At 40.9% G+C, this 12,050-nt stretch overlaps 2 protein-coding genes across 2 annotated transcripts; both read right to left on the bottom strand.

Moving 5' to 3' along the window:
• Window positions 1–1,769: 1,769 nt before the first annotated feature.
• spata4 (spermatogenesis associated 4) lies at window positions 1,770–7,766 on the bottom strand. The gene is made up of 6 exons (XM_014199195.3): window positions 6,856–7,766; window positions 4,394–4,523; window positions 3,995–4,113; window positions 2,615–2,835; window positions 2,321–2,434; window positions 1,770–2,220 (listed from the first exon to the last, which is right to left on the bottom strand). Exons 1-6 carry the CDS (start codon window positions 6,954–6,956, stop codon window positions 2,126–2,128), a joined length of 780 nt encoding a protein of 259 aa, XP_014054670.2. The 5' UTR covers window positions 6,957–7,766; the 3' UTR covers window positions 1,770–2,125.
• Window positions 7,767–7,807: 41 nt separating this feature from the next.
• On the bottom strand, window positions 7,808–11,150 carry asb5a (ankyrin repeat and SOCS box containing 5a). The gene is made up of 7 exons (XM_082975134.1): window positions 11,020–11,150; window positions 10,554–10,633; window positions 10,362–10,469; window positions 9,989–10,139; window positions 9,075–9,209; window positions 8,553–8,744; window positions 7,808–8,255 (listed from the first exon to the last, which is right to left on the bottom strand). The coding sequence occupies exons 1-7, from the start codon at window positions 11,039–11,041 to the stop codon at window positions 8,128–8,130; spliced, it is 816 nt and encodes a 271-aa protein (XP_082831260.1). The 5' UTR covers window positions 11,042–11,150; the 3' UTR covers window positions 7,808–8,127.
• Between the last annotated feature and the right edge of the window lie 900 nt (window positions 11,151–12,050).

Genomic DNA, 12,050 nt, shown 5'->3' with positions numbered 1-12,050 from the left:
TCTGCACAACGCATCACTGGGGGCAAACTACCTGCCCACTGGGGGCAAACTACCTGCCCTCCAGGACAACTACACCACCCGATTTCACAGGAAGGCCAAAAAGATCATCAAGGACAACAACCACCCGAGCCACTGCCTGTTCACCCCGCTATCGTCCAGAAGGTGAGGTCAGTACAGTTGCATCAAGGCTGGGACAGAGAGACTGAAAAACAGCTTCTATCTCAAGGCCATCAGACTGTTAAACAGCCATCACTAACATTGAGTGGCTGCTGTTAACATACTGACTCAAATCTCTAGCCACTTTAATAATTAAAAATTAGATGTAATAAATGTATCACTAGTCACTTTAAACAATGCCACTTTATATCATGTTTACATACCCTACATTACTCATATCATATGTATATACTATACTCTATACCATGTACTGCATCTTGCATATGCCGCACGGGCATCGCACTTGTGTGTATAAGGTAGTTGTTGTTAAATTGTTAGATTACTTGTTATTACTGCATGGTCAGAACTAGAAGCACAAGCATTTCGCTACACTCACATTAACATCTAACCATATGCATGTCAAATTAAATCAAAAGTTGATTTGTCACGTGCGCCGAACACAACAGGTGAAATGCTTACTTACAGGCTCTAACCAGTAGTGCAATGTGACCAATAACATTTGATTTGATTTGATATACTGTACGCAGACACCAGACCTGACAGTTAAAAGATCAGATCAGCTTCTGATCTTTTCCAATCAGCTGTGTAAAGAAAATACCTTCCTGATAATTGGAAGCATGGTTATGTTGCAGGCCATGGGCTGTATGTTTGGGATCCTTTATCTAAATGCTGCTTTCATTCTATTATAAAGGTGACATTACTGTGTCTTATCACAGGTGCAAGGCAAAGAGGAAATGATCTGCACATCATTGTAAAGTTCTCCGAGGTGGAATTTTATGAGCTGTGCAAACAAAGAACACAATATCTGGACCTTATGGTTTTCATCTGGTGTATGATACACAACATCTAAATGCTTGTTAAATAAGACATTAGGGATCTTTCATCACACAAAAGCTATTGCATTTCTCATCCTTCATTAGCTGAAACTGGATGGAGCCAGTGTAATACGGCAGAGAGAGGTGGTAATTAACCATGTCCGATACCTGAAGACTTGTGTTAACTCCCAAAGGAACCTAGGGTTTAGCTCAGCTGGCTAAGACAGTTTTGTGATGTGCAGATGACCTGGATTCAAACCCAGTCAGTCACAACAAACTAGTCATTATGAACATGATGTTGAGATGGATGCACCAAGCATATTACCTAACACTGTATAAAGGACCCTACATGAAATGAGGGAATTTACAGGCAGAAGAGATGAGCAGACAATATAATGTCCTATTCACATTGTTAGTCACTGCTGTGAAGGTAATAACTGGAATGTTAACAGACATTTGTGAAAAGCACGGATCTATAATACAGAATGCATTTATCAAAACAACGGTTGATCGTGCTTTGATTTTCAACCTGCCTCGCCCATGATTATAAACCAGATACAGTACCGCCACCTACTGGTAACCCGCGGAAATTGCAATTTTAGAGCAACTACTAATGGTTGAAGTACTGTAACTGATGGACTAGTGAATAACTAGTAAAAAAACACCCCCAAGGTAATATCTTGCATGATAGTCATTGAGAACTGCTGTACTTGTATTCATTCATAGAGGTATAGAGGTACATTTATAAGAGGAATAAAGGTACTTTTATTCGAGGAATAGAGGTATTGAGGTACTTTTATTAGAGGAATAAAGGTATAGAGGTACTTTTATTAGAGAAATAGAGGTATCGAGGTACTTTTATTAGAGGAATAAAGGTATTCAGGTACTTTAATTAGAAGAATAGAGGTATAGAGGAACTTTTATTAGAGGAATAAAGGTATAGAGGTACTTTAATTAGAAGTATAGCGGAACTTTTATGAGAGGAATAAAAGTATAGAGGTACTTTTATTAGAGGAATAGAGGTATAGAGGTACTGATATTACAGAAATAGAGGGATAAAGGTACTTTTATTACAGGTATCGTATCAGAGGCATCTATCCCAGATACACCAAACGGCTGCATCTCCCGGCCTTTTAAATTGCAATCAGCGAGCGTCTGTCCGTCTGATGCACCTCAATCTCCTTGAAATGGACACTGGCTTTGCTCCTGATGGATGGTTCACATGACTCTATAGAAGGGAGGAAAAAGTAAGTGAGGAGAAATAAAAGAGACTACAGTGTAGACACTGTAAAACTGGTGGTGGTGAAAAAACTATGTGAATGACTTACTGGCTGTTCCACTTTGTACTGAGGTGTTGCCATCGGAGCTGTCATCTCCGTGGTGAGAAGATGGGGGCAGTCTCACGGCCAGTTCTCCCAAGGTGGGCTTCACGTTGAAGCGCTCTGCCAGAGAGAAATGCAGTTTTTTTTTATATATTCCAATTCAATTACATTATTTGTATTTGAATAAAAGTAGCATTGAATCACAATCACATGATAGGGTTAGGGTTCGACAGGACTAATGTTACCAGCCTCATGGTCTATCCAAGAACCCCACTCTATCCCGATTGTTGGTGCACTCACTGGGGTTCTGGACTCTCTCGGCCGCCCTCTGCTCCAGGTGCATGTGGATGATGGCCTGCACCTTCCTCTGGTTGGTGGAGATGTTGGGCTCGGCTATGACCTCGGTCAGCCGCAGGTTGTTCTTGATGGCCTTGGAGGCCGTGGCCCGAGCTAGCATGGGCAGCTGGTCCTGGTAGTCCCTGTCTGTGAAGTCAATCTCCCTGCCCTGGATCCCTTTGATCCTGGACAGTTATACAGTATATCAGTTTTATCAGCTACAGTGCCCTCCATAATTATTGGGACAGTGAAGCATTTCTTCTTCTTTCGGCTTTATACTTCGAAAGTTTGGATTTGAAATAAAACAATGACAATGAAGTGCAGACCGTCAGCTTTAATTTGAGGGTATTTTCATCCATATAGGGTGAACAGTTTAGAAATTGCAGCGCTTTTTGTACATAGTCCTCCCATTTTAGGGGAGCAAAAGTATTGGGACAAATTCACTTATATGTGTATTAAAGGAGTAAAAAGTTAAGTATTTGGTCCCATATTCATAGCACACAAGGTACTTTATTCATTACATCAAGCTTCTGACTCCATCGACTTCTTAGATGCATTTGCTGTTTGTTTTGGTTGTGTTTCAGATTATTTTGTGCCCAATAGAAATTAATAGTAAATAATGTAGTGTCATTTTGGAGTCACTTTTATTGTAAATAAGAATAGATTATGTTCCTTAACACGTCTACATTAATGTAGACGCTACCATGATTATGGATAATCCTGAGTGAATCATGAATAATGATGAGTGAGAAAGTTACAGACGCACACATTTTTGGGGGGATATGATATTTGTGCTTCTATGGAAAAATATGAGGGGCTGGATCTGGAAAGCAGTAAAAGAAAGCCTGGTTAAACCAGACTGACCACAATGCTCACCAGTGAAACTATTGTAAGTGCAGCAGACAGTCTAGTTTCACAAAGCTAAGAAAGAGAATCACTTGATGATCAGTTAGCGTCTATGCATTGTATTTATTTTAGCCAGGATAGTCGGCTCAGTAACAATTGGAAAACAGACAACCCATTGTCTCGCTCTCTTGATAAAGCCTATTGTAATCCTAATGTATTGATGAAAAGGAGAGGATTTGAATTGGTTGCACATGCTAGGGCTCCCGAGTGGCGCAGCGGTCTAAGGCACTGCATCTCAGTGCTAGAGGCGTCATTACAGACCCTGGTTCGATTCCAGGCTGTATCATAACCGGCCATGATTGGGAGTCCCATAGGGTGGTGCACAATTGGCCCAGTGTCATCTGGGTTAGGGTTTGGCCTGGGTAGGCCATCATTGTAAATAACAATTTGTTTTTAACTGACTTGCCTAGTTAAATAAAGGTTAAATAAATGTCTCACCTCCTGTTAGTTAAGATGGTGTAAATCTCTTGCACTAGGAGCTCCGCTGCTCCTGGTTTGCAGTGGATGGTCCCGTCCAGAACTTCCTTTTGCAGATGGATGTTCTGTTTCACTAGAAACTGATAAGAGAGTAGAAATTAATTCTCCATTATTCAACATGACAAACAAAAGAAAAAACAGGATGTCTGGAGTATAGAAAGACAGCCTTCTCACAGCAAAAACATTGATGACTTTGCAAGTGGACATAGGATTATACCCACCAGTTTATTTGTACTCATACACCTACTATTTTGTTACTGTCCGTTAGTCTGGGTTCCAGTCTGTTTAGCTAAGGAGTGTAATGCGATAACTGAACAGAGACGACAACCAGGCTACCTGGCCATACCCTTCAACTCTTACCCTCTCTATTTGTGCCCAGTTGCCCTGTTTGGTTGGAAGTGATGTCCCATTGTTGTAGGAGTGCATGGGGAAGTCTTCATGATAATACCAGGAGAACATCTCTGCCACAAGGTAGCCATTGGAGAAATCCCTGGTGAAGGGAAAATGTGACTCCATAACATATGGGAGAGTGGGATAAGTTGAGGCATTTTTTATATTCATTACACTGCATTCAGAAAGAATTCAGACTACTTCCTTTTTCCCCCACATTATTTACGCTACAGCCGTATTCTAAAATTGATTAAATTAATGTTATTCCTCATCAATCTACACACAATATCCCATAATGACAAAGCAAAAACAGGTTTTTAGATTTATATTTTTTATTATTTTACAGAAATACCTTATTTACATAAGTAGTCAGACCCTTTGCTATGAGATATGAAATTGGTGCTCCAGTTTATCCTGTTTCCATTTATCATCCTTGAGATGTTTCTACAACTTGATTGGAGTCCACCTGTGGTAAATTCAATTGGTAGAACATGATTTGGAAAAGCACACCTGTCTATATAAGGTCCAACAGTTGACAGTGCATGTCAGAGCAAAGACCAAGCCATGAGGTCGAAGAAATTGTCCATAGATCTGGGGAAGGGTACCAAAACATTTCTGCAGCATTGAAGGTCACCAAGAACACAGTGTCCTCCATCATTCTTAAATGGAAGAAGTTTGGAACCACTAAGTCTCTTCTTTGAGCTGGCCGCCCGGCCAAACTGAGCAATCTGGGGAGAAGGGCCTTGGTCAGGGAGGTGACCAAGAACCTGACCAAGCTCCAGAGTTCCTCTGTGGAGATGGGAGAACCTTTCAGAAGGACAACCATCTCTGCAGCACTCCACCAATCAGGTCTTTATGGTAAAGTGGCCAGACGGAAGCCACTCTTCAGTAAAAGGCACATGACAGCCCGCTTGGAGTTTGCCAAAAGGCACCTAAAGACTCTCAGACCATGAGAAACAAGATTCTCTGGTCTGATGAAACCAAGAATGAACTCTTTTGCCTCAATACCAAGCATCACGTCTAGAGGAAACGTGGCACCATCCCTATGGTGAAGCATGGTGGTGGCAGCATCATGCTGTGGGGATGTTTTTCAGCGGCAGGAACTGGGAGACAAGTCAGGATCGAGGAATGATGAACGGGGCAAAGTACAGAGAGAGCCTTTATGAAAACCTGCCCCAGAGTGCTCAGACTGATCTTCCAACAGGACAACAACCCTAAGCGCACAGCCAAGACAACGCAAGACTGGCTTCGGGACAAGTCTCTTAATGTCTTTGAGTGGCCCAGCCAGAGCCCGGACTTGAACCCAATCGAACATCTCTGGAGAGACCTGAAAATAGCTGTGCAGTGACGCTCTCCATCCAACCTGACAGAGCTTGAGAGGATCTGCGGAGAAGAATGGGAGAAACTCCCCAAATACAGGTGTGCCAAGCTGGTAACGTCATACCCAAGAAGACTCAAGGCTGTAATCGCTGCCAAAGGTGCTTCAACCAAGTACTGAGTAAAGGGTCTGAATACTTATGTAAATGGGGCTAAAAAAAAGATATACATAAATGTAGATTGATGAGAAATGTTATTTAATCCGTTGTATAATCAGGTTAACATAACATGTGGAAAAAGTCAAGGGGTCTAAATACTTTCTGAATGCACTGTATATTCATTATGGAAATAATCTGAATTCCTGTAAACATTACAGTTTTGAAAACATTGCTTATCCAAAAAAAGTGGTGTCTTGGCACAACTTATCCTGGGTATGGGGTATGTTGAGCCCTTGTACAGGGTAAATTAAGCTGCCTACAAATTTCTGTACTGAATGGAAGATTACCACTACCTTTTTGAAACCATGTCTATTTTTATTTCCCAAACACAATAACAATCTCTTTTTTGTCTTTTGATCATTTAAAGCATATTTTAACACATGCTTAGTTTTTTTTACCTCATGCCTTGCTTTATGCCTGGGAAGAAAACACTTCAATTTGTTCAACTTTACATTTGGGGCAATTTACCCCATAGCCATTGGCTCAATTTACCCCAATGCAAAAATGTTGACTATAGCCAACACAACTACAAGATGCACTTTCAAGCTAGGTGTAGAACGCCATATTAAAGCTTATAGAGACCCCAATAGAACATTCTTAAAATGATCTACTTTGGTTTAGATACAAGCATCATGAAACCTCTAACCTAATAAAAAAATACATTTGTTTAGCTATCTTGCTTACCACTTTTTCCATGTGGTTTATTCCTTCACAGACCACATGAAAATGGACATTTCCTAAATATTTGGTCAATTATATATTTTGTGTATGGTTTCCTTGAATCAAAGGTAGCTCAACTTACCCGACTGTCCCCTTAAGGCTTACTTGGTTAGATAGACCAACTCTCAAGTTATATTTCACTTAGACATGCTTTGCAATTTGCTAATGTACACTCACCTGCGAATATTCTTTGGAGAAAATGACAAATCCAGGCTTTGGAGCCACTTCAGAACTTCTCGTGGCAGACCTGTCTTTTTGGGAGGCTGTGCGTAAGCCATTGTCAGCTGTAATGTTAATTCAGCTAGCGTCTATGAACCAGCCACACACGCTTACACAATGACACGATAAGACAAGTTACTGTTGGTCTTACTTTTCTGATTCAGTATTTCGTTAAGTTGTTGCTATATAGAACATTTGTGGTAAACGAACTAGCTAAGCTAACCAGCTTACTAGCCCATATGGCACATTTGACATGTTTATCAACAGTTCCATAGCAACGGCCTTACTTCTTTCTCCTGGAAAGGTGAACGTATCGCGGGAAAGTACATTGTTGCCACCCACTGGAAATAGAAAATGTTGCGCACACTGAAGAGAGCTGCTTGCCTTTGAAAGACTTGCAAAAACGTGGAATTCAAAACGTTTTAATAAGATAATAGCAAGCAGCTCAGACAATAAGATTACACATAATAAAACACATCAAGCAAGCAAGTTTATATCTATATTTTTTGAGGATATGAATGTGGGAGTGAAGTGTTCTCAATGATAATGGTAAGGATTTTGGTGAATTTCAAGTTTTGCAGATGCACAAGTCTAATCTAAAATACTTAAGGTGATAAACCATGTTAATATAACAATCCAAATTAAATGTATTTTCCATAATATGCAAGCACTTTAAATGTTGTTATTGTATGAGCATATGCGCAAGCCACAGATTCATTTAGAAACCTGCTGCAAAATATTGATGAGGAACACATTTTCTAAATGCCTTTACATTTACATTTAAGTCATTTAGCAGACGCTCTTATCCAGAGCGACTTACAAAATGGTGCATTCACCTTATGATATCCAGTGGAACAACCACTTCACAATAGTGCATCTAAATCTTTTAAGGGGGGGGGGGGGGGGGGGGGGGGGTTAGAAGGATTACTTTATCCTATCCTAGGTATTCCTTAAAGAGGTGAAAAACAGTCCATCTCTAGATTTAAATGAAACTCAAACTTTAAAATGTTCAGACCATTATTGCTGGTCATTGCTCCAACTCCAAATTTTAGCAGTTTCTTGTGAACCATACTAAAATCAGGCATAGGCTAAATCAAGTATGCATTTCATTGCTTCAAGTGCAAGTAGTGCTCCTTCAATCCTTGCAGGCTGTCGAGTTCCCATGAATGACTGACACCAGGAAGATGCCACCACAACCACAGCCTTTGAGATTGTGAAGTTCTATGCTCATCATCTGTACTGGAGGTAGTTCCTGAGGGGGTTGGGAAGGGGAAGATGGTTGATGAGGTGAAACCTGTCATGGCCCACACGGTCACGGATACGTTGTCGACACAGCTGACTCAATGGTTGGGGCGTGGCTGCAGAAAGGTGGAAGGGAGAAGGGAAAACATATCATGCTATTCAACCAAATCCACTACAGCCCGGCTAGTGTGCTATTGCTTGAACACGCTATTGCTTGAACACGCTATTGCTTGAACACGTGATGTTGTATTCTATTCTATTCCATGTGATGTTGTATTCTATTCTATTCCAGTTTTAAACATATAATGGACAGCTAGTTTGACTTGGGTGATAAACCAATAACACTACGATACTTTGGCTATAGGAATTCACTGATTTCTAAGGATGACTGAGAACAGGCCTATAGAACTTACCCTCATAGACCAGTAGGAACCCTTCTGTCAAGCTACTGGGGGGAGCGGCCTCCACAGGTCTCTGGAACTCGATGTTCCTGGCATGGATATCTGCCCCAAAGTCCAACAACAGCTTAACAATGGCTGTGCAGTCCTTCTCAGCGGCAGCGTGTAAGGGAGACTCCATATATCTACCTTTCTGTACATTTGCTCCTGTGAGGAGGCGTAAACCAGGGTATGGATATAACACACATTTAATAGTCCTATGCCATTCAGTTACAGGAAAGAAGTACTTTATCGATGTCATAACATGATGGATTTGGACTTTTATCCAGGTGGGTTAAACATATTAGTGGTGTAGAAATGGGCAGATGCTCTGCGCTATCCCACCAAGACCAAGCTACTACAGCATTAGTGGTGGATGTGGACATAGTGAGAGTGCTATACAGGTACAATACATTTCAATAATCTTACCACTAGTTCTCCTCCTCTCATCATACCTGGCTATGGTGATTTGGCAGAGCAGATGTGCACGTGCCTCACCTTCCCTCAGCAGCCTCTGGACACACTCTATCTCCTGAGAGACACAGGCGGCGTAGAGGGGCGTTCCCAGATGAGGAATGTCAAAGTCCACATCGGCTCCCCATCTGATTAGAGTCTCCACACACCCACTGCTGCCTACCGACCGTGGGCAGACATATGGAAGTCATTACTGTCAGCTTTCCAATTACTGCGGTGGGCGTTTTAGCTAATTATTTCTGTACCCGGAATATGATGATTCCTCTAAGCATCATGGGACATACACAAACATAATTCAAGTCAGAGTATCTCAAAAACTGTACTCTGATTTGTGATATTTTGATTCAGATTTTTAAGTTTGATGTATTTGCCTCAATCCCAAGTTAGAATACAGCCCAAATGGTCAGTGAAGTACACTTCAAGGTTCATACCAATGATGTATATAAAGCATGGATTGCTGATGCTAAGTATTAGCCAATGAGAGTCTTTAAAGCCACCGGCCGCCATATTGGTACACCTCATAGGAATAAATGGAATTCAACAGTATTTCAATTAAATGTTTCAAGGACACGATAACATGTATTTAAGTGGTTTTTTTTTGTAGTGGGGACAGTAACATTAGTACTTACAAAAAAATGAAAATGTTTATATGTATATATTTTTTTTCCAAAAAATAAATAAATACATATGTTTAGCTCATATAATATAATTTAAAAGTATGCATTAAGTGTCTAATCGAATAAACTAATTTAGACATTAATACATGCATTTCTACAGCTTGCAAAATCGTTTTTTGATAGAGGAGTATTACCAAGGTGGCTGCGCGGTGGCTTCAATACAGCAGCCCTTGTCATTCATCCAGGGTTTATATACATCATTGGGTTCATACTAGGTTAATTAAGATAAGGATGTTGGAGTGATAAGGGTAGTGAGCATACCTTTACTGCTGGCTTGGTGAATGGGCGAGGGCTGAAATACCAGAGCCTGGGGTTTGGCCCCGTTCTCCAGGAGGACCTCTGCACATGATACACTGCCCACTGAGCACGCATTGAAAAGAGGAGTCACCCCATCAATGGTGGTGACGTTCACCTGCACAGAGTCTCATGTTAACTCAGACCGCTCAGCTGAATAACGCAGCACCATTTTGGGACACAGAAAAAATAACGAATTACAGAGAACAAGATGTATTTTACAAAAGCTTTATTAGGCTATTTCTTAATTTATTATTTAGTACAAATTATTGTTTCATGTAAAAAAAAATTTTTTTAAAAGGTATTCTTGATTATTAACGGATCTTCTCCATTGACTCACATTGGCTCCTGCAGCGATCAGAGCTCTGGCACATGCTACATGGTCTCCAAGGCAGGCCTCGTGCAGAGGACTCACATGGTCTATAGTGACTACATTTACATTGTGGCCCTGTGGGAGCAGCAGAACACAACCATAGTGCATTGCAGAAGGTAAGCAGTGGGTGCACACTGAATTGGATTACCTTTGGCTCACCTGTAAAATGAGATTCCTCAGAGCTAAGAGACGACCTTGGATTGCAGCATCATGTAAAGGTGAGCGGTCTGCCCAGGACCCTGAAGCAAACACAAATGCTTGTCACCCACAACAACTCACCGTCTCACAGTTTTGATGAATGATTCCATTTCACAGGGCACACAGACCTCGGTCAATATCCAGAATAGCACCAGATGCGTTCCAGACGGCATCATCATTGTTACCTTCCTCCATATCACTGATCTATGACACTATTGAAACTTCTATTCTATTTCACTTCATATAAGGTAGAGTACTAAGGATCCATGTAGTCCAATTGAGGGTGAGCCAATAGCCATCAAATATATTTTCTCTTGAACTAGCCTAACCTACTTGATGTATTAATGGAAGACCAAGCCACTGCAAATCAGAAACAAAACATGTTCTGGGAAAACTAGTGTGAACTACATATAGCTACATCACTGACCTTTAATAACGCACAACAACATTTGATTTTATGTTGCTGTTTGCTGCATTTGTGCTCCCTTTCCATGCGCCAAGCATGTTGGCACACTGTCTGTCACTGACACTGGGAAGCTTAAGTGCTGTTTTGGTCTGCGTCTGCCTACAGACCACAGTCAGTCAGGAATGAAAACTAGGGCAAGGGGGGTGGGCCGTTCTATTAATAGTTTAGGGTAGAAATGAGCCTGACCGGTATGTACCTTATACACAGTTATGTTTCAGCTACTTTGCATGTTCAGGTCAACAAAGTGAGTATATGCATTGTTCACAGTAGCCTAATTATAAATAATCATTATTCTAATAATATTTTTTGTTGTTGTGACAATAGACTAATACAGTAGAGAGATGTGGGTACTCACTGTGTGCTTGACCAAAATCATAGAACTCTGCAGATAACCTGGCCACCTCCTCTGATGATGTAAAAGTAGGAGAGGCAGTTGAGGCTTATCTTGATAAGTGAGTATATGTATAAGCAGAACAGAGCCAGTATGGTGAGGTAAACATTGGAATAATGGAGCAACGCAAAAGGATTCGCTGTCATATTGCCCCCTCTTTTGAACATGGCTCTGCTATACTGAGGGGATCACTCTCAAGTGGTCCTCACTGAACTTCTGTGCCTGTGTTAAAATAGTTTAAGAGGACAGACGTTCCGCTAGCCTAGCCAACATTCAATGGAATAGCAGGGCGCGAAATACAAAACATCAAAAATCGAATAATTTCAATTTCTCAAACATATGACTATTTTACACCATTTTAAAGATACACTTCTCCTTAATGTAACCACATTGTCCGATTTCAAAAAGGCTTTACAGTGAACGCAAAACATTAGATTATGTTAGGACAGTACATAGACAAACAATAACCACAGCCATTTTCCAAGCAAGGAGATGTGTCACAGAAGCCCAAAATACAGCTAAATTGAAGAAATAACCTTTGACAATCTTCATCAGATGACACTCCTAGGACATCATGTTACACAATACATGTATGTTTTGT

Source organism: Salmo salar, chromosome 05 (assembly GCF_965601325.2).
Source record: "Salmo salar chromosome 05, fSalSal1, whole genome shotgun sequence".
NCBI classification, from domain to species: Eukaryota; Metazoa; Chordata; class Actinopteri; order Salmoniformes; family Salmonidae; genus Salmo; species Salmo salar.
Note: the sequence above shows the minus strand (reverse complement) of the source record. Positions and strands in the feature narration are given on the sequence as shown.